General features: G+C 39.1%; 2 protein-coding genes across 3 annotated transcripts; one reads left to right on the top strand and one right to left on the bottom strand.

Annotated features, from left to right (window-relative positions):
* Positions 1-226: 226 nt before the first annotated feature.
* Sf3a1 (splicing factor 3A subunit 1) lies at positions 227-4,034 on the top strand. 2 transcript variants are annotated; one of them, XM_018444122.1, is made up of 11 exons: positions 227-475; positions 702-1,032; positions 1,108-1,267; positions 1,475-1,756; positions 1,871-1,984; positions 2,066-2,234; positions 2,316-3,005; positions 3,097-3,158; positions 3,482-3,592; positions 3,671-3,844; positions 3,933-4,034. In XM_018444122.1, exons 1-11 carry the CDS (start codon positions 361-363, stop codon positions 4,032-4,034), a joined length of 2,310 nt encoding a protein of 769 aa, XP_018299624.1. In that variant the 5' UTR covers positions 227-360. The 2 variants fall into 2 exon arrangements, with proteins under 2 accessions (XP_018299624.1, XP_018299623.1); XM_018444121.1 differs by having other exon boundaries at positions 346-468; positions 694-1,032.
* A 458-nt stretch (positions 4,035-4,492) lies between these two features.
* Positions 4,493-11,145, bottom strand: LOC108720237 (xylulose kinase). Its single transcript, XM_018444127.1, has 12 exons — positions 10,707-11,145; positions 7,779-7,861; positions 7,307-7,460; positions 7,029-7,208; positions 6,644-6,745; positions 5,948-6,079; positions 5,725-5,878; positions 5,487-5,631; positions 5,134-5,423; positions 4,958-5,055; positions 4,726-4,866; positions 4,493-4,662 (listed from the first exon to the last, which is right to left on the bottom strand). Exons 1-12 carry the CDS (start codon positions 10,767-10,769, stop codon positions 4,582-4,584), a joined length of 1,623 nt encoding a protein of 540 aa, XP_018299629.1. The 5' UTR covers positions 10,770-11,145; the 3' UTR covers positions 4,493-4,581.
* Positions 11,146-26,101: the final 14,956 nt, after the last annotated feature.

Here is a 26,101-nt window from a genome sequence, read left to right as displayed (position 1 = left end):
ATCAGAAAAATATCTATAAAATATCTAACAAAATATGTAACATAAAGTACTAACGCTATTCCACTTTCAGATAGCACGAAAGAGAATCACAAAATCGTGGACGTAGCACGAAACAGAACCTCGAAGTCGTAGACATTACCTACAGAATCGTAGACTTTGGTTACGTAGTTCAATGTCTAAATTTTGTGGACGTACAGAGATGTTTCAGAAAGAAGAAATATCCATCATGGCGATTCCTATTTCCAAGCATTAGCATTATTAGCAATTTGTAATTCGCAGAAATTCGATTTATTTGATGGTGTGAGAATAATTTTATGTGATAGTGTATTTATTGCTGTAAATACATCGATTACAAACAAAATGCCTACGCAAGAACTTGCGATACCGCAGCCGCCAGCCACCGAAAACGAGGAGAACAATGTTCCCTCGTCGCAACCGATTGTGGGCATTATTTATCCACCACCTGAGGTTAGAAGTATCCTTTGCCAAGAACGTTATCAAAATATGAAAACTACGTTTTACTAATAATCATTACAGGGTTGGATGGAAAATGATGTGGAAAGTGTATTTTGTAAAAAAATATATAGAAAATAATAAAATTAGAAATAATACAGATAAGTGTATTTTGTGTGACGCTGACTAACTCTGCGATATTGTTTGATGTATGTCAATCGTTTATTTTTCCTTACACAGAAATTCAGATATCGTTGACAAAACCGCCAGCTTCGTGGCCAGGAATGGGCCGGAATTTGAATCCAGGATCAGACAGAATGAATTAGGCAATCCAAAATTCAATTTCTTAAATTTCGGTGATCCTTATCACGCTTACTATCAGCACAAAGTGAAAGAGTTTAAGGAAGGAAAAGGTCAGGAACCTACAATTGGCTCAGTTCCTGGGAAAACTATCAATCTTACTGCACATCAAAAACAGCAGGAAATCCTGAAGCAAGTCGAACAACCGTTTATACCTAAAGATCCACCAACCGAGTTTGAATTTATTGCAGATCCTCCTTCTATATCTGCTTTGGATCTGTATGTAATAATCTTTATATATAGATAATTGATATTTTACGTTTTATTAAATTAAGTAAAACTTTTATTTTTCAGAGACATTGTGAAGCTAACCGCTCAATTCGTTGCACGTAACGGAAGACAGTTTCTGACCAACTTAATGAATCGCGAGCAAAGAAATTTCCAGTTTGATTTCCTGCGGCCTCAGCATTCCTTATTTCAGTACTTTACTAAACTTTTAGAGCAGTACACCAAGGTAAACGAATAGCAATAGTCTTATTTTAGGATTAATGTAAATTATTTATAAAGCCAAAATTTCCAAAAAGATTTTGGCGTGCAATTTGTAGATTCAAATGTGTATATAAATTCACGTAGAAATATTTAAGCACCAAGAATCGCTTTGATCGAATATAGGAATTTCTCTCATTTAATTACAAAATTTCAAATTCAATGTTTTCTATAGGTATTGATTCCACCGAAAGATTTGTTGCCGCGTCTCAAGGATGAAGCACTCAATATGGATAAGATTTTGGAACAGGTGAAATACCGTGCCGAGTATTTAAAATATCAGGAGGCACAGAGACGTAAGGAGGAGGAGGAATTAGAAAGAGAAAGAGTGGCTTATGCGCAAATTGACTGGCATGATTTTGTTGTGGTTGAAACTGTAGACTATCAACAATTTGAAGTCGGTAATTTCCCAGCGCCTACGACACCGGATGAAGTCGGCGCACGCGTCCTTATGCAGGTTTGATCATGACTTTCTGTATTATTAAAATTTTTACTTTGTTGGTCGAGATTTAAAATGCTGAATCATACGGCAATTGTTAGTTATAAATATATGAATTAAAAATATTTGTAGGAGCGTATAGAAGATGGTGAGGATGTGGAGATGCAGATTGATAGTGACGCAGAAGAGGAAACGCAGACCCGTGTAGAAAACGAGAAAGGCGATCGTGCTAAAGATAATAATCAAGTAAGTTTATTTCATTATCATTCATGATATGAATTCGCTTTAATGTAAATATTTGTATTATACTATGACTTAATAATTCAGGTACAAGATATGGAGGAAGATTCTAGTGATGAAGATGATGTGTCTCCACCAGGTGATACTCATAAATCTAAAGAATCCAAACCACGAGAAACGAGCATGCAACCGCCTCCGTTACCGCCGACACCAGGAAACGTGGTAGTCAAGAAAGGATATGATCCAAAACAACATGGTAAAGATGTTCTCTAATTATTAATTAGAATTTTTGGTTACTCCAATATATCAAGATTTCACTCAATATTTTTCTTAATAGCGACTAAAACTACTCGTCCCGCGGCTCCGGATGAGTACCTGATTTCGCCTATTACTGGCGAACGTATTCCTGCTAGTAAGGTGCAAGAACATATGCGTATCGGATTGTTGGATCCACGCTGGGTTGAACAGAGAGACAAACATCTAGATAAACTGGCACAGGAAACCGTATTTGCGCCAGGCACAGCAATCGAGGCAAGTCTCAAACAACTCGCCGAGAGACGTACTGATATTTTTGGTGTTGGTGACGAAGAAACTGCGATTGGAAAGAAAATCGGTGAAGAAGACAAAAAGAAGGATGATAAAGTCACATGGGACGGTCATACTTCGAGTGTGGAAGCAGCAACGAGAGCCGCGCGAGCTAACATTACATTGGAAGAACAGATTCATCAAATTCATAAGGTCAAAGGTCTTCTGCCTGACGAGGAGAAAGAGAAGATTGGTCCAAAACCGGTTAATCGTGCGACCGAACTCTCCCATATGGCTGCTGCTGCTTCAAAACCCCAAGCTACATTGAAAGCACCTCCAAAGCCACCTGCACCGAAGCCTATACCAGTACCTGCTCAACCTCCTCCACCGCCGACAATGAGTATGCCTACTATGGGTATACCTCAGCCGATGATGCCGCAACCACCGATGATGATGATGGCACCTATGCCACCTATGGCACCCAGACCACCACCTCTAATGAGTACGAAATTTTTTCATATATCTTGACAAATATACATTTTATTATTGTATTTTTATATATAAAGCTAATCTTAATGAAATAAATCTGACAGCTCCAGCAATGTCACCGTTCATGCCAACACCACCGCCAATACAGCCGCCAATGACATCTGCTGTAAGTAATTTAGAATAAAATACAATTGCATGAATTATTTATTATATTATATTTTGACTCTCTCTCTCCTATGGTAAGATGAATTTTCAAGATATCCAGAAAGGTAGGATTGAATGCGATCCAATGCTATTTTGTTCATATTTCATCTAATGATCTAATCAATATAACAAAATGGGTAAAAAGAAGTTAAAATATATATCATGAAACTTCTTTTTCTGTTAAACAGCACATGGGCTCTGTAAAATAGAAACCAGTGATCGCATCCTCTTATCATAAGGGAGGGTTAAGATTTAATTAATTTTAATTTTGTTCTTTTTTTGAAGATTGGATTAAAACATCCTGCTAGTAAACCGCTGGAAGAAGAGCCACAGGCTAAGAAATTGAGAACCGAGGACTCATTAATTCCAGAGCAACAATTCCTTGCTAGAAATAAGGTGAAAAGATTAATGTTCATTAATTTATTGAAAAGTTTAAGTGATGAACTTCTAAAAAAATATATAATCTTTTTTTAGGATCCCGTACAAATTAACATTGCTGTACCTATGATGACAGAGAAGGCCGAATGGAAATTAAACGGACAAACATTGAACATTACCTTACAAATAAGCGATACTGTAGCGACTATGAAAGCACTTATTCACGAGCAAATTGGTATGCCACCTGGAAAGCAAAAATTGCAGTATGAGGTAATGATCATTGATAAATTTTTTTCATCCTGTACACGAATTAATACAATAAATATGAATATCTGTAAATATAATTTTTTGCTTCCAGGGAATGTTCTTCAAAGACAACAATACTCTTGCGTATTATAACTTAACTTCAGGTAATGTTATCAACCTGTTGCCAAAGGAGAGAGGTGGTAGGAAAAAGTAATTCTTACACTGATAAAATCGATTGATAAAAGGAAATTATATTAAATATTTAAAAAATTTTTATTTAAGCTTGAGTTTTTTTGCATCGTATGTAGTGTTTGTGTAATATTATGCTTTACTTTGAAATTGGCTGATATATATGCATATCAGTATATTTTGATATTTATTAAAATCACAAAATGAAAGTAGTAATTTCTATAATTTTTTAATTATTTCAAGATGTTTCATGGATATATCTTTCTCTCGTTTTATATATTGGAATCGTCTTTTTACTTTTAAATCTTTAAAAATGTATATTTATAATTAAAGTTGAGGGTAAGATCATTTTTTATACATTCGTATAAAATATTATACGATCCTTATCCATATATGAAATGCTTTTTTTTTTAAATACAAAAAAGTACATTGTAGAAATTTCAATATTCTAAATAACTTGAAAATATATAGAAAAATTCTTTCAAAAAGTATAGATCTGTTGTTTTGTGTTTACTTTGATATCATGTATAAGAGGCCTCTTATACATGAACATTTTGTTATATACAAGATTTTTATATATGCTTCTGTTCACTCCGTTTCTTCAATATCTGATCTATTATTTTGCGATAACGTACAGTCATGGGCTTGTAAATCTAAAAACATTAATATAATCAATTGTGATAATAAAAAAATATTCAAAAATTCACTTTACCTACCGATTCGGCGTCATCATAAGGCTGGCATACCAGCGTCAATTCTGGCAAGCAGTGTGTAATTTCATTGAAGCTACAATTATTTTGCAATAAACCATGTTTTGCTTGATACGCCGCACCCATCATAGCCGAATTAGCTGCTTCCTATCGGACATAATTATACAAATATGACGTATCTTTGTGTATATATTAAATATGAATAATATAACGAGGATTAATATAATAATATATTTACCAAGATGTACACTGGCGAATTGAATACGTCGGAAAGTACTTGTAATATAGCTTTATTTATAGATGCACCTCCCGTGGCAATTATCCGAGTATTACGGCCTTCATAAAAAGAAAAATTATCAAAGAAATTTTTGCAAGATAAGATCGTAAAAGAGTAGCTTGCAGAGAATTACTTGCCGATGATAAACCCAAAGTCTTCAGCGTATGCTCTCTTTGCGACAAATTGACCCTCGATTAACGCTCTCACTTCTACTTCCTTTGAACTATATCGAGAGATCTCGTCATTGGCTTTATTGTATCTATAATCTCCTATGACGAAAGGTAGGATCTCTTGTATATCGTAATATAAGGCAAAATTGCCGAAATTTCCTCGCGGTGTACTTTCTAATAATTCATTGAATATCTGCCAGCTACCTTGCGCAGCATCATCTCGTATTCTTTCACGCGTCAAAGAACCATTTTTGAAGCTGCAATACAAAATTATTTTTTTTTATATTATAATAATCATGATATAAAAGATATATACTTACCAAAGTAACGCCATATAGGCCTGATCGTCTACTGGATTGCATAGTACGTGACCATCCGTTATAGTTTTAGGTTTGTTCAACCATAGAAGTAAGGTATCACTTGTGCCTAAACTGCAAGCGATATCACCTTCATTTAGCCTCATACCTACGTATCATTCTTATTGTGAATACAACAGGATATCCTAAAGTTGTTCGTATTAACAAAATCGTGGCTGAGTGTAAGAATAATACTACATACCTATTAAGGAACCAGGGTTATCCCCGGTGAACGCGATTATCCTACATTTTTCGTTGAAACTGAATCTTTCCACGAAATAAGGTGATATAGGCCCGATATCGCTATATGATGAAACAGGGTTACCTAGTTTCTCTCTCAATCCTGATGCGCAGGTCTATTATAAATATGTACATTAAGCATACAAGGAAATATACACAACATACTATATATAATGCCATTTTACCTCCAACAACATATCATCCCAGTCTTTCGTACGGATATTTAACAGATTCATACCCGAGCCATCCGACCAATCGATAGGTGCGTAATCGCCTAGAAACAAGGAGGCAATGAAGTTGCTCACTAACGAGATTCTCTAGAAAAAGAAAAAGAGAATGAGTCATATATAAATAATAACACATTCTTAACACAGCCTTAGACACGTTTAATGCCTGATTTATGCTTCGGTCTTAACCCTAAAATCCTAAAATTCACCAATGGAATACTGATTTCAGTTAGGACCAATTAGGACTGGCAGCCCTATTGACTGAATTTTAGAATTTTAGTATTAAGACCGAAGTATAAACCAAGCATTAGAAGCGGCACAAATCGTATGACGCATAGCTTCGATCATCGTGATATAATTAGAGGCGTCAAATCACACGGCGGTTACATCGCAGGAACTTTTATTTCTGTCAAGCGAAATGTTAAAAGGAAGTACAAACGTAATGCGAGTTAAACCAATGGCGAGTTAATGCAAATTCGATATTATGCATTAATACTTTGTAAAACTAACACATTTATGAGATAAGCGCGCGATAAACCATTGTATAATAAAGTTCAATCAATTCAATCAATGTAGTCATACGTAACGAATACCTCGCTCGGATTGCCGTTTTCATTTTTTCGAAGGAAGCCACGAGTTTTTAATAGGTAATACCTCAGTGCTGCAGTAGGCTTCCGGCTTCGTGCGTGCTATTTTTGCAATCTGCGGTCCTGAGAATCTCTCATACGCTCGTGAACCCGTTGTTTCCGCTAATTTCTGAAATCACAGCACCGCATGGATAAACGTTGTTAGCTCTTGTTTACACTAAATTTAAGCCGATTACTTTAAAAATTTAGCCAATTTGTTCTATGGTTACAACTGTGAGTCGTTTAAAAAATTTCACATCGCGGAAATAAATTCTTGTGAAAGCTAATGTTAGCCAATAAATATGCATTCATATAAAATTTAACGTATATCGCCAGATATTTTGGCGTATATTTTTGCGTATGTTGTATACAGTATTATTACACGCGGGCAAGCGATTGAGGGTAATGCTTACGTGAGGGCCACCCACGATCTCCTCCAAAACGCTACACTCTTTTGACGTACTGGAATCCATCCATATGGGTGAATGAGTCACGGAAAACGACGTAGCGAATTGTTCGTGCAAAAATTTTATCGGGTCCAAACGTTGTAACCGATTCCGGCTGCCTTTGCTCCAATAGACTGTGCCATGTTGCTGTTTGTACCATTAAAATGTACAAATAAGCATACTTTACGTTTATCTCTACGGCATATTTGTAAAATAATTAATTTTATTTTGAATACGGCTGTCACCTGCGCACAACCAGAAACGGCTGCTACTTTGTTAAAATCGACGCCGCAGACGCGTAATTTGTCTAGTATCATGTCTAAGGCCTTAACCCACATCAGAGAAGGCACCACCACAACATGTGACTCTTCCTTCTTCCGTATTACTCCTCCGTAAGTTCTGCAACGTTGGAATGTACTCTTGTTATATAAACTTAATTTATATCGTTGAATATCACAAGTGTTTTCTGACATTTCTAATTAGCCAGTGTATATCTTGATAAATGTACAGCGATAATCATTGTTATCATGTCATCCATCGTCTAATATATATATATATATATAAACATATAAAAATATTTTATAATATATGAAAATATTTTATAATTTTTAATTATAATTTTAATTTTGTTCAATGGAAAGAGCAGCTAATTCGACTTTTACTAAGAAGACAAAACACAAAATAACATTCTTATATTTAGAGATTTTTTAATCATACCTAAATTCTGGTAGATCATTATCGAATTGCACGCTGGTCTCGTGAAGAATGGCTAAATTATCATCAACTACCACTGCTTTCAACTGAAATCAAATCGATCAATTAGTCTGAACGAACATGGCTAATGATTTTTCAAATAGTTCTCACGTGATTGTACGTTCGGATAAATAGCAATAATATCGATGGTATAAAATAATTGAATATAATTTAATGAATTCAGTTTAACATTCGAGAAATTATAATTTATTAAAATACTATCCTTCATGAGTTATATATAGTAAAAAAAATTGTATATATATTCTTTGTATTATTTTTTATTTCATATTTTTCTTAATATACATATATATATATATATAGTAAGAAGTTAGTTATTAAAAGATTTAGTCTTTTTATATTCTCTGAATTATGCATATATCAATTATAATATTGCGCTAGAAATCTTTACAAATATAATACATTAGGCCTGTTCTTTTTAGCTGAACTTTTGCACCAGTTCATCTTTCTTTCTTTTCTCTTCAAAAGGAAAGAAACTTGTGTAGTTCAAATATGTTATATACAGTACAACAATAAAACTATTTATGTGCAACTCAATGCTTGTATCCCGCGGTGTGCGAATTTTTACGTCGTAAAAGAATCACTTTGAGATGTTAATTATCGGCCATAATATTTCTATTTCGTTGCATTTTTACGGTTTCGCAGTCTTTTTTCCGTGCTCATTTTATCTGCCGACAAACTCGTGTTATCATGCTGTTAGATAATAGTGACCCCCCTGAAGACGTCAGAGCGCCTCGCGACTCTTCTTTTGACTTGATCGCGTGTTTCCTGCGTAGAATACCTTACGAAACAGTTATAAATTGTCGTATTGACATACTTTAAGACGGCCTAACGCGGGCGCCGAGTAAACCCCAGCCTCCCGGGTCATCTTTATTCGACGCTAATGAAACTCGTAAACACTCGTCTTAAGGTTATCACATCGCGAAGTGAATGGGGGCATTGACGACGAAGAAATGATTATTAATTGAATTGCGTGACGGTTAACGGAAGAATTTAAGCAATCGAATTAAAAGCGGATGGACGCTGTCGTAAAATATAAGGAAAGTTTCAAAGATGCTCATGTTTAAATTACGCTTACATACATTTCAGGTAATTAATGTGTTTTAAAGCCATCGCGCTTTTGTTACTTTTTCCCAGGGAACATCCGGGATACTCTTCTTAAGGAAATGAGATTTGCATCGCGTGCATTGCGGTTCGGCATATAATAATCTTGAAATGCTTCGTGCGATCGCAATTTTTCGGAAAAAAAAAAGAATATCACGCATAATTGCAAATTTTCCCGCGTAATTCTTTTTCACGAAGGATCGTCCATATTTAAGCCCGTGTCATACGCATTAGAGATTGAAGAATTAAAAATTAGAATTCAGCTAATTATAACGAATTAAAATTAAAATTATATTTGACTGTTTAAATAATCTCTAATTCGCAGTCCTCAGTCTTGCATAGTGTGACACGGGCTTTAGAGAATCGAAATTTTGGCGACTCCAATTTTTTACGATTACGTAAAAGAATAAATCACATTATATCCGACATTATTTTTTCCTTAATGAATAAGGACAACCTTTTTTTATGTGTGTGTTTATAAGTCTATTTTTTTGTAGCTGAAATAGTGTATATTTTTGGAACTTAAAGTTGCATACATATAATATATGTTTGAACTTGGTGAAAGCAAGAAAGAAAGTTCTAGTACAGTCTAATGCGGGATTAAAAAAACTTCACTTCACAGCATCCGAGTTTCGTTTCCGAACTGGACGAAAGGAATCGCAAGATTCTCGTCAAATTAAAGTGCTAAACATACTATCGTATCAATATCGTCGCGTCGACGATTGGATCGAGTTCCAAATGGAACTCATCGAAATAATCCTTACGCACGAGTGCGCCAACAAACATCGTAAGGATCTTTAAATCATGCCTCTAGAAAAAAGTTCGAAAGGAATCCTAAAATAGTTTTAGAAATAGCAACATTCCTGTTCCGCTTCTCTCTAAGATATTAATTGGAAGTGCTTTTCATTTGGTGACACAAATCGACACAAACATCATTTTATCTTCCTTGACATTCAGTAAATAACAAAGATAAAAGGACACTTGAGTTAATTTGTGTCGCTAAATGAAAAACATCTTATGTATCTTGAAATGAAGTAAAAATAATACAAAAATAAGCAAATTTAGATGTTGATTAATAAAATTATAAATAATATGATACGAATTTGATCGATAAATCTAGTTATAAATAAGAGAATTCTTATATCCTCCAAGCTTAGTGTTTAAATATTTTTGTGCGAAGTTATATACATATTTGATTCCGCAAACTGCGCGCCGAAATATTTTTCGATCTTAAAACGCAATCATGAGTGAAACCAGACTAATATTAAATTGGCAATTTTTGATGCTCTAATAAGCAGAGCTCTCCGTTATATTTACAATAAAGTTATTTAAAATATATATTTTAAATTAAAAAAATCATAAAAGTTATTTAGTATTTATTATTTTAAATAAGTCATATCAGTTTTTTTTTACCGACTTCTATATTGTATATTTTAAATTTAAATGAGATTCTGGAATTTATTATATATTCTCTTATTTTAAATAAGTTATATCAGTTATTCTCCCAAGTATCTTTATAAGAATATTACTAATCAGATGTCAATGTGAATCGTAAATGTGAAAATACTTTATCGCAAAAAAATATTGCCTTATAAATATTTTAATAAATTCATTCACTTTTGTCATTTTCACCTCATTTCAAGATACACAATCAACCCACGGGCGATTTCGTTTATCTGAATTACATGTTAATGCAAATCGATCGAATGCGCTCGAACCTTCGCGTGTCAATCTGCGCGTGTCTCGAGCACGCGTTACCGTAATTTTTACCTGCTGCGTGCTCAGGTCTAGACCCAGATACGTAGCCGTCGACGGCTCCATGCTCCCGTCCATGCGTAGGATCGGCGTAGGCTCGTTGTAGGACCGGTGCGAGAAGAACGTGACGGTGACTACTCGCACCCGACAACGTATCCGCTCGCCGCTTTGCTGCTCGTGGGACTAAGTGCGGGCGATTGCGCGGGCCTGTGCGCGGCCCACGTACATCCTCGCGGCGTACTTTAGACGTTGCGGCCGTAGCTACGCCACGCACTTTGAACGCCGTCGTTGCCACTTCACGCGTTATGCGCTTACGCGCGATTTTACGCGCGTGAATCCGCGAGCAGTAAAGAATCCTTGATAAGTTATCAATGAACCCGAGTCATTTTCATTATCAACGAAGTTCTCTTGTCGTTACGTAACGTAACGCACGTCTCGTCGGATCTGCCTGGAGATTGCTGGTACGACGAGAGTGAACGGTACCGCGACAGCGCCATGAGAATGCTTGCGTTCGATTTGAGCGCTCACGCCCTGTAAGCTTCATTCTTTCTTATTCTAACTTTATTATTCGTCGTATGCAGAAGGAAGATGAAATAAAGTTTACAGAATGCGAATGCCCAAATCGAACGCATCCATCAGACCTGTTCTTTTTTCATATCCCAGAACTCAATATCTTTCACTATTTATCTTTTGTCTTTTTCTCTCTAATGTGAAAAGCAAAAGAAAAAATATGAATCATGCAAGAATGTTCAGTCCTGGGGTATGCAAATAGAATATAGTCTTATCGTGTTGTTCAATGGATGTATTCTGTAGTACTACAATCGCTTACTGAACGGCTGAATAACGGTCGAATGTGATTGGTTCTTCCTTTTAGATTCAGCCAATCATATTAAATTGTTACTTAGCCGCTTAGTGAGCGACTGTAGTACTGAATGAGTCCAATTCGCGTACGGAACGAGATCAGCCTGAGGTAACTGATCGAGAGACAGCCAGGTAAAAGGAGAGAGATCGTGCGAGCTGCCTTATCGGCAGTCTCCGGAGCATGGGCGTTGCATCACCTGTTTGCGTTGCACCTGCTGCCCTAGGGAAATTGTTGATCGCCGCGAGTGCCGTATTATCTGAGGAGCTCCCGAAGTCTTAACGGATAACACAGGGTTTCTCGAAGGTAAACGTGGTGTTCGAGGAGGCGATACTCTTCGATCAATTTGCATTTGATCTCCTTTTCGCGAAACACCGTTGAGTTATTAATAGTATCTTTGACCATAAAAATTGAAAATAAAGCACGTTTTGAAAATATAAACATGCAAAAACATCCCTCAGAGAATTTCGAAAGAATTTCAATTCAGCAAATTTCAACTTAAAACAAGTTGTGATAAGGTGCTCGATAATAAAAATGACAAAGTTATTAAGGGACTCCTAAAACCGTCTGTATTATCGACTAGATCATAATTTTTGTATAACAAATACTTTTTTCTCTTTCACAGATTCAAAAATCCCTTTCCAGGGTTAAAGTATACACATTAATACGTGTTTGTGAGGTGGAATTTATGCCAAGAATGACAAAAAATTTCGAAATTGAAATCTTAAGAAAAATTTTTTATCATTTTTGACATAAACTCCACCTCACAAACACATATTAATGTGTATACTTTAATCCTGGAAAAGGATTTTCGAATCTGTGAAAGAGAAAAAAGTATTTGTTATACAAAAATTACGATTTAGTCGATAATACAGACGGCTTTAGGATCCCCTTAAAATAATACAGCTAATAAATATATCTCTTTATGTAGTTTTAGATATTTTTCTGCATTTTTATTATATATAATAGGATCCTACACAAAATAGACCTCTAAGGAATGTCCTAAAGACATCTATATATTCTTTGAACGTCCTAAGAATATCTCTTGGAGAAAGTATATTGTATGATATTCCCAGGATATCTCTTGGATAAAGTATATTGTATGGGACGTAGCAAACTTCTAGATTCAAATGTTCCGGTGACTCTGGACCTGACGGTAGTCCAAACATAGGGACGCCGACAACGATCTTGGTAGCACATTGCAAACAACGAGGGCTGAAACGCAGGAGAGGCGAATTGTTAACCGATGCACGAATATACGTAAGTTTGTTTGCGTAGCGAAGAATCGTATGTGCCGGCTCCACAAGGCGAAGATCTCCGCCGGGGGTGCTTCGCATGGGCGTCAAAGATCATATTCTTGAGAGGAAGCGGAGATGTTTAGGAAAAAAATCTTCATTCGACGGTGCGAAACGTTTCATCATAGAACACGATTTTATTCCGGACGTACAATACTTTTTCAAATACAAGGAATAATAAAAGCATATATCTAATATATAGTCGCTTATGATATACAAAAATATTTTCTTGATTCTCTTAATATTCTCTCATTAGGTTTATTTTTTATTGTTATACTGGACTACACTAAAAGAATTAAAACTACGTTAGAGTTGCACTAAAACTTTCCTTTTTTCTCTTTTATCAAATTTCAAAGTTTCCTTGTAAACTTCCAATTATTTCGATTATAATCTTAGGCGAGTTTTTAATTCATCAATTGATCAATGCAGCTTTTACGGAGTAAATTGATTAATGAATTAAAAAACCGTCGTCTTTTTTTCAACTGAGCCTTATCCCCTACAGCACAAAAGTTGCAGCAACAATGCTGCAACATTGCAGCAATATTTCATGTTCCAGGAACATTGCAGCGTTATTGCAGCGATATTGCTGCAAATTCTGTGCTGTATAAGCAACATATGTTTCTGGGAGATAATATTTTTGGTGTGAACTTATCAGCAAAAATTAAAAATACTCGGAGAGAGTGCGTCCCTTTTTGCTGGCGCCTATGGATTAGCCTGCGACTATTTGTCGGTCCCGTTGCCCTATAATCGTGCGGTACACAGATAATGGTTTGGGTTAAGGGACGCCACGTCGGGCTGGCACTGAGGGAGGCGATGAAGAGAAAAGGAGAAAAGTAAGGAAGGGAGAAATCAGAGAGGAGGACTCGTATACTCGTCGCCAGCAGCGGCGCCGGGATCAAAGCCCCTTTCATAAAACATAGCCCCGATAGTTTCGGAGGGCCGATACCTTCGTGATGATGGGAGACGATCGACGGACGGCAATCGGGACGAGCCTTTCGCCGGCTCACGAATCACGTTGGCTCGGCCAAGTCCCATTATCCGGCTGACCCTCAGCTACGAAACGATTCGCGTTTGGTTTCGGCTACGCGCAGCAGAATCGTGATCTAATTACGCGAACGAGTTGCGGCGCGCGCTGCAGCGTTACCCGGATTGATGCCTTGTTTGTTATGGCGATAGGGCATCGGAATTTCGCCGCGGGCCCCGTACTGCGATCGATTTCCATCTTCTCGACGGAGAGAAAATAAAAGCACGTTTAAAACAATTTTTAAAGTCACTTTATCCTCGATCGAACACGGAGAAAAATATAAAGTTTATGCGTTAGAATATATTTTAGTAAATTTTATGGAATTGACAGGTTTATATTGGGGGATAGGCATCCACTTACATATATAAAATTTACTTTATTTTTCTGGTAAATAAGCGATCTTTTTCCATGAGCGATTATCCGTATGATCTCTCGGATCTTCTTTAGTCTTCGATTAGATATTCAGGGCACTCACGAAATGAAATAATTAACCGACGATTGTCGTGTAGTCGCACTGTAAAATACTTTTTACATTTCGTAAAATAAATTTTATACTACTACGATTTGTTACTATTTCTTAATCTATTAATTATCATACATCTTAAGAGAATTTACTTTATCAACGAGTATTTTTTGTCTTAGCGCTGACAAAATTGACTTTATTGTGCGACAAAAAATATAAGTGTGTAAAGTCTTGGGAGTTGTTTGTGCTTATACAGTTTTGAGAATATGATAAAATAATATGATTTACTTTATTGCAAAGTAATAATCACTTGAATAGTTTTACTATAATTGTAACTTTTTATCTTATATATCTCCGGTATTTCTTACTTTCAGGCAAGTAAAATTTGTCGTATGTTCGGCAAAAATAGCTAGGATATCTTTACTAGACTCGTAAGACTATCCTATATTTTTCTCCGTGAAGTTTGATGAATCGAAAGCGATTTCAAAAATACATTGATCTCATTTAAACTTCTGCGTGTCAAAATTCATTGAAATGAAGCGATCAAACATTTCCCAAGATTGTTTGTAAAACTCAATCACGGCGATGAAAATAACGAAACGATTCTCCTTCGTTTCGAAAAAACATTCAAGTGTGTCAAAAAGTTTTGAAAAACGACAATATATGCAATCTTTAATGTGTCAATACTTTTTAAACTTTGAAAAATGTTATCGAATAGATTTACTTGCTAAGCGCAGTAATGCGAATCGTCATGCTTAATAGAAATTAATTAACGCAAATCGTAGTGGTACGATAAATGAATGGTTGCTAGAGATTGCGCGGGCGACGTAATACCAGCGTGGCGGTAATTTCAACGCTCGCTAACGACGATACCCCGGGCGTCGGACCGCACGTAACGCGGCTTCAGCGGCGTTAAACCTGAAAGCGATTTTTCGCGGACGGCTTCGTTTCATTACCTAAACGCATCCATGCCGCGAAATAGATTGAGCAGACGGGCACGGGAACCAAAACGCGAGCGATGGATTGAATAAGGAGGAAGGGGAGACCGCGCGGATGGCGACAGCCGGTTGGCAGAGCCACGTCGTCGCCGTCGAACGAACGACGACGACGACGACGACGACGACGACGACCGACGAAACGACGGCTGCTCTCTCCCGGCTGTAGACAAACAAAAGAGAGAAAGAGAGAAGGAGAGGGAGAGGGACAGAGAGAAAGAGACAGCCAGGCGCCGGGATTCGAGCGACCGGCCGGCGCTAACCTCGACGCCAAGCGTGGAGCGGCGTCGCTGACGTCGTCGTTGCCGCCACCGGGCCGGCCGACGGCGACGACGACCAAGATGATGTCGACGACGACGGCGACGGCCAATGCAAGAATACTTCTTCTGGCACCGCCACGACGCACGGGGGTGAGACGAGCGTTGCTCGTCGGACGCCGCCAAGACCGGATGCCTCGCCTTGTCCCTTATCCTCAACCCCCCTCTTTCTCCATATCTTTCACGATGCACTCAGGGTCTATCCCCATTCGGTATTGTCATCTGAAATCCCCGATTCTTAGATGTGTCGACAGTGCTATCGCGCCCTATACGAGGATAATTGAAGGAGGATGATGCTATATGTCCGAGTATAGTTGGTTGTAAATTAAGATGGATTGTTTTTCTTCAGTCGGACACTTTGGACTTCTTACACAGGGTACAGCGAATTAGATTTATTAATAAATCAGGAGAAAACTTTATCTAATTAAATAAGAAAAATCCTATATTTAGTCACTGAACAAGCAGTTCAGTTTTATTGCTTAAATATTTCTATGTGAATTTATATATATGTTTGATTCTGTAAATCACGCATCGAAATCTTTTTTTATCTTAAAACGCAATCACGAACAGAATCAGAGTAGTAAATACCACTTGTTATTATAAATTGTTATTATAAACTTCATAATTTTTGATGCTACTAAGCATTTTTATAAAAATAATCTGATGCTAATGAGAATCTTAAATCTGCGAATAATTTATTGCGAAAAAAATTTTTATTATTGTGTTATAATAAAAGAGGAGATTTAGTCTAAGTACATGATTATTTTTGAAAATTGTATGTTTTCTGACGACTTAAAATAATTTCTGAAAAGAATTAGTGGAACTTTAGATACCTAATCTGGGGAAATTTTTCTTTTAAATCTTCAGATACAAAAATATTCATATTATTTATAGCACCCAGCGCGGATATACGTTTTCTTCACACAAGAAGCAAATCTGTAGCGCCGCTTATAATTTCTTCCAAATGGCAATCCTATAATTTCCCGTTGATCGCGCGTAGTTTACAGCGCGGAAAGCAGGGGGGAAATCCCGGTGATCGCAATCGCCACCAACGTTCCTACATACAGCACGATAACTCATTTTTTTTTCCGAGGTCGGTATAGACGGCGCCTCGTGTAGATAGAAAGAGAGACATCCCTTCCCGCCCTGGGGTATACCCGCCGTTTTAACCCATGCCAGAGCGCCTACCCCCGGCAACATCCGCGGAAAGTAGTAGAAGCGGCTGGCACCCGCAGCGGAGACGGGACAGGGGAAGGACTACGACGGCTCCAGCGTGGGGCGCCAAGTGTTTTGATGCTTGTTATGCGAAGGGGAGCTTGATAAACAACGGGACGGAGAACGGAGCTGGTGCCGGACGGACCGGATCATCACCGTCGCTCCCCCCCCCCCCCCCCCTTGACTGGAACGGACGTCCGACCGACTGGCTGCACCCGTGTCATTACGAAAGAATTGATATCCTGACACACTACGGTGTCATTCCGTTTTTCTAACTTGTTGTCCCGAACACTGGCGTCCCGAACGGAAAGACGGCCGTCGTTAGCGGCGATGCCGGGGGCGCCGCCGACGCGGCTTCCGAATGTTCGTGTGATCGGAAATTTCCGGTCACAGCGCACAAACCGGAATAAAAGTCAATCGTAGCTTTTAACTCTAGGAATAAATGAATAATCAGCTACTAATATTTTAATATTCCAAACATTTTGATAAACCTCGTAAAAATCTTTTAAGAAAAAAGTGTCTTGCTAAAAAAAAGTCTTTATTTAGTTATATCGGGTTTAATTTTATTTAGTTATCATGACTTTTAATTCGCGAAAAATATAGTATTAAAAATTAATATTATTTCTGACAGAGAGAAACGTGTTCTTCGTTATCCGCGTTCCTTTCTTGCGATCCGCGAAGAGAGTGAAGAGGCTTGAGTGCGTATACTGGACGGAAATAGAGCTCAGCTTCGCGGGTAAGCAACGCGACGAAAACGAGAATGGTACCGGTGTTTACTCACTTCCCGCTATTAAGGCGCAGGAAATCGCGCTCACGCGTCACAGACGCCCGTTTAATTTGCGCGTCGTAAAGTACCTCGGTTTCGAATCGGGAATCACCCTAAATGTCACCGGAATCGAATCGCATCGCGACTCGTAGACGTCAGGAAGGGAAAGAACCGGCGCCTCGTACTCTGATAGCAAAAACATTCAGATCATAAAACAACTGTCTTTTCAATTCGAAAATAGTGACACGAAATTAATCTTCGTTAGATAAAGAATGCAAAGAGCTAAAACGTCATGTATATGATTTTTCAGAAACATATTTTCTGAATGCGCGATTTGTAATTATCGCGATATCTATTAGGTAAGCCTTAAACAGTAAGAAATTGACAAACTATAGTCGATTATATAATTATTATTGTAATCATTTTTGTTAAATATCTGTACTTTTCATGTAACTCTGTTTGATAAAGAACTATTTGCTAAAGAATATAATCACTTGAGGAATGAACGTTGATTGTACACAATATCTACTAAAAAGAACGATTTTTATAAAGTATCTAAAAATTTATATATAATAGATACAGATCTGAAAATAATTTTGTTGGACCATCGAAATAATTACGTAGGAATTAAGCATAACGAGCAATGCTGTAAAAAGTTTTGATATTCTGGCACAGTTTGAGTGTCCTATAGAATTATTTATCTGTATCTAAATTTTTAAATGCTTCAACAAAATCTTCCTTTTCATATATGAGAGACCAGTTGCTTTCTAAGACTATAGCCGGTATTCATAATCTGTTCTTATTTCAAGATCGTCTTAAGTAATATCTTAAGATGCTAGTACGGCCCTCTGATTGGTTCGTGACATCTTAAGATTGTACTTAAGAATGTAAGTCTTAAATGTAAGAATCGACTGTGAATACCGCCTTAAGTTTTAATGCAGCTCTCTGATCGATACATGACATTTTAAGACTGTACTTAAAATAGTCTTAGATATAAGAACCGATGTATGAATACCGGCCTAAGTTCCTTTGCTTAAAATCTCAAGTTCGAATACTCTTATTTATCATATTGACTGTGATTGGCCAACTTCATACAGCTTAAGGTTTATTAGCTCTTGTGTGTTGTAGACATCGCGTATTACATAATTGGATGCAGATTCTGAGAATACGATATATCCAATTCCACAAGTTTCCGGCTGATCATGGTGAGTAGCCGATAGTCTTCCGACTTCTCGGCGCGAGAATAGCGACGAGGGGACGCAACATCGTCCTCATCTTCATCGTCGCCGACGCTACAAATGACATTGTTTATCCGTCGTGGGAGCAAGAAGAGTCGCCTGAAATGTATATACGAGAGTCGTCGTCGGTCGTTTAGCTTGACTCGGTCAAGCACCCTGGTGTGTACCAGTGGCCTCCGACGCGACATTCTCGTTGGTCATGCATACGCGCCAGAAACTACCCCCGCTCGTGTCCGACGCCACGACCACCGTCGGTCGCGGGGCGTCGCGCGCACGTACAAAGGCGACGGTAACTGGTAACATCGTCTTCGTCGTCGTCCTCGCCGTCGCCGTTCGTACGTGTGTACATCGGCGTCGGGAGGTCGCGTATCCGCCGAATGGCGTCAGGAGCCGCGTCGCGACGTTACTGACGCGCCGCCGCTCCGCTCATCGTGTCGCCGCGGATTCGCGCCGCGCCAAGCCGCGTCGCGCCACTCCGCGCTATCCGCCCTTAGGCGAATAGAATAGACGACGACAGGCCCGCAGGCAGGGGTGGCGAGCAGAGAGATCGTGGCGGTGGCTCCAGTCGTCCGCGTATTGCATGGCGCGCCCTGGTGTACCTGCTATACATATTGTGCGACTGCCGGCCGGCACCGCGACCAGTCGACGCTCGACGATCGGAGAGTCGAGTCTGCTGCTAGCGCGTTGCCGATCGCGCGAGATTCCGAGATCATCGTCTTCCTTATCGTCTGTCTGGGCCCATCGTATGAAATACGTAGGGAGTTTTTCATCCATCGAGACCACGCGCGTTTAATCCATAAACAAGGTTTTGTCACTTGCGGCGATTTATAAATGGTCATTACGAGTCTGACACTCGAAACCTAAAATTCGAAACCTTGTAGTGGGAAATTTTATCTCTTTTTCCTCTTTTTATTCAGATTTATTTATAGACGGATATAAAATTTCACTTTCTAGTACCGACGCGGAGATTACAGTTTATTATGGATTTCATTAGAAAATATGAGCAATCGAATATGCATAATAGAATAAATTAATTTGTCGAGAACGAATTATAAAAAAAAAACGATTTGTTTCTTATTAGAGCTACACTCTAGTCATGAATTATGCTAAGAGTTTATTTCTGTGCGACTCGTAATGCTTTCACGTGATTCAACGTGGGAAACATATCAACATATGTGTTTCAGATACGTGTGCCTCGTTAAAGCGACCGGATAAAGAACACGCATAAAATTCAGCGACACGTTTTACGCGGGATCTTCCCTTGGAGATCTCGTAATTGGCGGCGTTCTGTACGCCGGCGTAGCACGTGCGCAGTATCTCAGCCAATAGCGGAAAGTCTGTAACAGGTAAGAGACAACGTGTGAAGTTCAGCGATGTTACGAAAATATACAAGGACCGAGGAGGACAAATTTTCTGGAGCGAAGATATTGTATCGTTATAAAGCAGGGAACGACAGAAAATAAAATTTGTGCACTTTTCTACCTTAAGATCCACAAGAATCAGTACACGAGATATATTTTTAAAAAAAAGGCAGTGCTATGAATGAACATAGAGGATTACAGGACTGTTTGACTGAAGAAGAATGGACGTTAAAACAAGGAATTTAGCTTGTACGTAGAGATAAATGTATCTATATATCGCATTTGGGAGACAATAATCACGTCGGGAAGATCGCATCGTTCGCATCTCTCTACCTTACTTACATAAGAACCGCCGAATAAATTAACATTGCCTCAACAATGTCGGATTTCAAATCCGTTTGATATCGCGCGCGATTGCGTCAATCGCGATTGCGGAATGCGTCTCGAAGGCAGAGCGATGTAATCATTACCTGCATACTTTCCGTTAATTGGCGAACCATGAGTGGCAGGTGTAAATATAGCAATGCCGCAACGCGATTTGTAAATATCGCCGCCTCGGAAGAATCAATTTTCTCCCTATTATCTATGCTACGACTGCTGTATTTAGACTTGGCATGTGCAAATTTATGCGTCGCGACATAGCGGTTCTCGCGAGCGATCTGTCGAAAGGCGATGCCACGCGTTTTATTTTGAATGGCTCCTGAAACTTTCGTAGGTTCGACGCTTGAACTTGGTCCTTTTTTCATTCTCATTTTTGAAAAAAATTGGACCGGTATTCGTAGTTCGATTCATATATATTTAAGACTGTTTTAAGTAGGTACAATCTTAAGATGTCATAAATCAATCGAAGGTCGGTATTCTTATATTTAAGATAGTCTTAAGTACAGTCTTAAGATGTCATGAATCAATCAGAGAGCTGTATTAGCATCTCAAAACATTACAAGGCGGTCTTAAAATAAGAACGGACTATGAATACCGCCTATAGTCTTAAAATAAGAGCGGATTATGAATACCGGTCTTGGTTCTTCATTATCTTGCCCGTGGATATTTTATCTGTTTTTCTCATCGGTACATTTTTTTCTGTCTTCGTTTAAACACCATCGGCACAATGTGCTTAGCGATGCGCCGTGCATCGTCGGCATGAAAATCGCCGATGGAGGCAACGGTTGGAAGATTAGATTCGCCGCGGTATAATTTCGTATGCGCGCGCCTCAACGTGATGCACGATATCATCTTCTCCCTCTACTTTTCTTTCTTTCTCTCTTCCTCTGTTCCGTGCATCGGTGCGTCTTTCAGGCGGCCCCGGTGCCGGTGCACGAATAAAGGTAGCGTCGTTTTCGCCGGGCGGCGGTTTCACGCGATACGCTTCGGCCGAGCGCGGCGACGACGGCGACGGCGACGGCGACGGCAGCGATGGCGGGCGAAACGAGTCCGGGTTCATTCGTGTACGGGTTATAGCGGGGACCAAAGAGGTACGGATGCTGACGCGGCGTTGGGTTGGAGCACCGAAGAAGAGAAGAGTGGAAGGGGGTGAGACGCGGAGAGCGGCAGCGGGGAACGGAGGGAAGCAGCCGGGACGGACAGGCGCCTACGGCGCGGATCCGAGTGGCGCCAGCGCTAACGTAAGCGTTAGCGCCGGTCGCACGCGCGTCCGGACCCGGCAGATATCATCCAGGAAGTTACAGGCCGCACCTGTCCCGTCATACCTCTCCTCCTTTACCCGCCTCGCGCCCGTTGCGGGCCGGTCGGCTCCGCTCTCGCGCCCGCCGACGCGCGACGCCTGGCCGCCGACAACGTCGACGCAGGTGTTCCGTCAGGCGGTTTTCGCGTCGCCTCCGAAACGGAGGCTTCCGGTGGGGCAGCCTCGTGTCCTGGCACGAAAAAAAAAGAGGTGCAGGGAGGGGGCTGAGGTGCATGATCGAGCACCGTGTATCCGTCCGATTATGGAGAGGTTGTTGCGTGCTCGCATGGACGTACAACGACGACAAAAAAGAATAGCCATTAAGAATGAAGCATTATTTGTCACTTGTTACAACTATGACACAGGAAAAGTTTCAATGGAATAGCGAGAAAAAAATTGTATGTAAAAAAGCTAACTAGGTAAAGCTCGTTCTCTGCAAAAGCAATTAAGTATGTATCATTTCTAGATCATTTTATATATGCACTTAATTGTTATTGTATACATTTTCATCTCGTATTTCTGTCCTCCTTCTATTCCGCGAGACGCGGATTAACTTGAGTTAGATTTCATCGCAGCGATTTAAACACACGTATTTCCTCGTGGCAACCACCGGCAGAAATATCTCGGCGACAGACGGAGGCGAGCCGGTACCAGTGGGTTTCCACGCCCGTGTACACGCCTGTGTCCCTCGTTTTTATGGAACAATCGTTAATCGTATGCGCGACCAGTTGATCGAATATATTTAAATCCAATGAGGAGTTAAGTAGGAACACGGCGCCAGCGATGCAGACGATTACGTACTCGAGTCCGTCGAGCGTGCAATGCGTCGCGTCGGCCGGAGGTGCCATGCCGGTCGACCGGGTTTTTCCATTTGCAAACGGACGTCGTTAATGCCAGCCGAATTTCCATAACCGGCAAAAAGAGGAGAAGAGAGCGAGTGAGGGAGAGGGGAGGGAGAGCGAGAGCTCATGTGCTGTCTGACTGACAGGTGCACAAAACGTCGTTAGCGGCGAGCGTAAACAATGGGGCGCCGTCTTGGTCGAACGCTTTTTGTTCTCCTTTGTAAATCTGCCGTCAATTACAATGGGCATTCATTCCTTCTTTTTTGTTTCTCACTTGCAAATGTAACGCAAATGAGCTTATTCGATACTATTGATAAGACTGATTACTACTCGCGCGCAGAAGTGCTGAATTATAACTTTAATCGTTTAGCGCCAAGTGTGTTTTCTTTACACGGAATAATGTTTTTATATTTTATAAGAACGCAATATAAGAAGTTTATCTCGGTCGTTTAAACATTTCTGTAAATATAAAATATTATAATATGCTGTTAAGCTGTAAACGTCCATCTAAATTTTCCGTGATCTTCCCCGTCCGTTTTCGGATAATGAATGAATAATAAATATAAATACGAATGGAATGAAAACCACTTTTTTTTGGTATTTATCGAGAAACGAATATCGAGAAACACTTTTTCTCTCAAACTTTTAGAGTAAACTGTCACTCTGAAGAGTGAAATTTCACTCCTAAAGATTGAAAATTGAATCTTCTTCGAAATTGACTCAATTTTCATTCTTTAAAGTGAAATTCCATTCCAAAGAATTTAGAAAGTTTAATTCGATTTGAATGAATATCTTTGTGAATATATGGTTACGAATATTTTTTATTTCGCATTCATCCTTTCTTTGTATTATCTATTCATAGTTTGCACAAGCATAGAATAATTTCAAATCTGTAAAACCGATAAAATTAGCAGAGGAATAACATTCAAGCTTTATAAGTTTTTTTTAAATCATATAAAGTTCATACGTTCCTGTTGCATTCAATTTCTCAATTAAAATTATGTTCAAGAAAACTACAATCGTAAAGAAATATAAAAACAATAACATACGCGTAACAGAACCATTATTATCACACTTGTGTTTTTTTCCACATCCAACTAAAGATTATAGATTTTATAAAGACAAGATTTAACAATGTATTATTATCTAATCGCTTAGAATTATCAAAGTATTGATTAAGTTAAGGGGCAATGGTTGCTTAATGGAGCTTTCTTTTTTAGTCTATACATTTTGTTTCAATACTTTGAATGAATGTGAATACTCGTAAAATAATCATAATATTTTCATGAATAATTCTTGAAAATCCACAGTTTTGAATGAATATATTTTTTAACGTAAAAATTTCGAATAAATAGTTTGTAGCTCAATTACAAATTTTTGTTTCACCGAACACCCTAGCAGAAACACACGTTTGCGCAACGCACAATGATAAACAGCTAGAAGCCTCGAATGATTGGTCATCCCCGACATACGTTCCAACACGTCGGTTCATCGGGGGGTTACTGAAAAAGATTCCGCGCCGGCCCCAAGAATAGCCCGAAACGTCTTCGCGCTTCGCGGAAGATGAATTATAGCGGAATCGTGAGCAGGTCCGCTCATCGTGTCGCCGCTTCGAAGAACGACGACGATCGCTCTCCCGCGGAATTTGGAGCGTTGACATCGGCGCCTCCACAGAGTAGAGTTAAACACTTGGGTCCGAGGTGCCGGGGCCAAAAAAATTACGCATTCGGTAAAATTAACGTAAAACGTCGCGTCATCCTGACAACAAAGAAGCACGAAACGCAAAGAGAGCGAATGAAAGGTAACGAAGACATCGTCACTTGTTTTCTTTCGATTAAAATTAAGGCGATTCTGAAAGCATCAGCTATCTGCAATATTTTACACGGTCACCAACGGTCACACATATTACAGTATACGCAAAAAAAAATACGACTCTTTTAACCACTATTATGTTTGCTGAGTGTGACACAGTAACGCAGTGATTGCAATTAAAGGAAATCATCGAATAAATATTTGGTAGAAGGACAAAATATTTGTGTTATTATATAATCAAATTTGCCCCAGTCCACGCACTTTATTTAACTAAACCGACAACTGAAGTGTTAGTTGTGAGAGTCGCATTTTTTTGGCGCATACTGTATATTGTAGATCACATATGTATATTACAGTAGTAAAGAAATTAAAAGTAAAGTGGCCCCTATAGTTATATATATATATAATATATATTTTGGATAATATTATTATTGTTTATAATAGAATAACTGTAAGATTCATTATACCAAAAAAATGTAACTATGTTATTGTTACAGTTACCAAAAAAACGTCAGTTCAGCAAAAAGAATAACTGTAACAGTAACGGCGTTACAAATAACGAGTTACTTCCAATTCCTGCAGGAAACTTCTACTTCTCGCTCTGTACTCGCCTTTTCATACTCGTATTCGTAATCGTTAAGGCGCAAAAATGCGACGACTAAAAATGTTTTTCCATGCAAGAGGCCGCTCCCTCGTTTGCGAGCGGCGTGACAACGTCAGCGCGTCGTCAATCATACTCCTCTGTCTCTCGACGCGAGCGGCGCCGAGTATTCTCGGAAAGTCTCTAGGAGAATTCACTTGGAGCGTTTTTCTCGCTTTTCGCGTGATCTTTCTATTAGTCTCGACGTCGCGAAAATTCAAATTAGCTATTCATTACGGCAGCCCGAGATGTCGAGCTTCACGGCTACTCGTCGCAAATGTTTATCCTATCTAGCGCGTCGTTATTTTTTTTTTCAAGTTCGCGAGACGCAATTAATGCATGTCGCGATTAACCGACGCGATACGCAGAATTTCAAGTGCCTGGTTGCACTCGGGCGGCTAACGAGTGTGCGCGTGTGTTAATCTTGCGCGAAGTGGAAAAGCACGTCGTTTACCAACGATAATTGACGGAAGGCAGTTTACCGGACGTTCATTAATAATCCTCTTCGACGCGTCCGTGGCAACGACGAGTACGCGAGCATTGCGAGTGAGAACTTCGTCGAAACGAAAGGTGACATGGCAACCTTTCGGGAGAAGAGAACGGTCCTTGTCTCATTCTATTTACGCGAGCCGGACATTCCTATCATGCTGCATTGTTTTAACAGGCGCCGGTACTTATGCGCCGACGTCTCCAAGCAATTCGTGTGTGGCGACGTACATTTTAAGAACGTTCTGCGCGACTTTACGTTAATAATATTTCATCAGTAGGCATATTTAAACAATTACAATTAATCCTCTGGGAACACAGAACCTTTAAAGACTATCAATATTTTGATTGTAAATTTACATTTGTAAAAAATAAATAAAATACAATCCGATAATGGTAAAAATTCGTTGTTAAAG

Source organism: Mycetomoellerius zeteki, unplaced genomic scaffold (genome assembly GCF_001594055.1).
Source record: "Mycetomoellerius zeteki isolate Tzet28-1 unplaced genomic scaffold, Tzet1.0 scaffold149, whole genome shotgun sequence".
NCBI lineage: Eukaryota > Metazoa > Arthropoda > Insecta > Hymenoptera > Formicidae > Mycetomoellerius > Mycetomoellerius zeteki.
This window is presented reverse-complemented; position numbering and strand designations above follow the sequence as displayed.

Bases quoted from the DNA above. Each gene is read 5' to 3' on its own strand.
- Sf3a1 (XM_018444122.1), top strand. From the start codon at position 361: ATGCCTACGCAAGAACTTGCGATACCGCAGCCGCCAGCCACCGAAAAC. The intron at 1,033-1,107 runs GTATGTAATAAT...TTTATTTTTCAG, and splicing joins TCTATATCTGCTTTGGATCT to AGACATTGTGAAGCTAACCG. The intron at 3,845-3,932 runs GTAATGATCATT...TTTTGCTTCCAG, and splicing joins AGCAAAAATTGCAGTATGAG to GGAATGTTCTTCAAAGACAA.
- LOC108720237 (XM_018444127.1), bottom strand. From the start codon at position 10,769: ATGGACGGGAGCATGGAGCCGTCGACGGCTACGTATCTGGGTCTAGAC. The intron at 7,862-10,706 runs GTAAAAATTACG...ATTTGATTTCAG, and splicing joins TAGACCTGAGCACGCAGCAG to TTGAAAGCAGTGGTAGTTGA. The intron at 5,632-5,724 runs GTATGTAGTATT...AATGATACGTAG, and splicing joins TAACCCTGGTTCCTTAATAG to GTATGAGGCTAAATGAAGGT.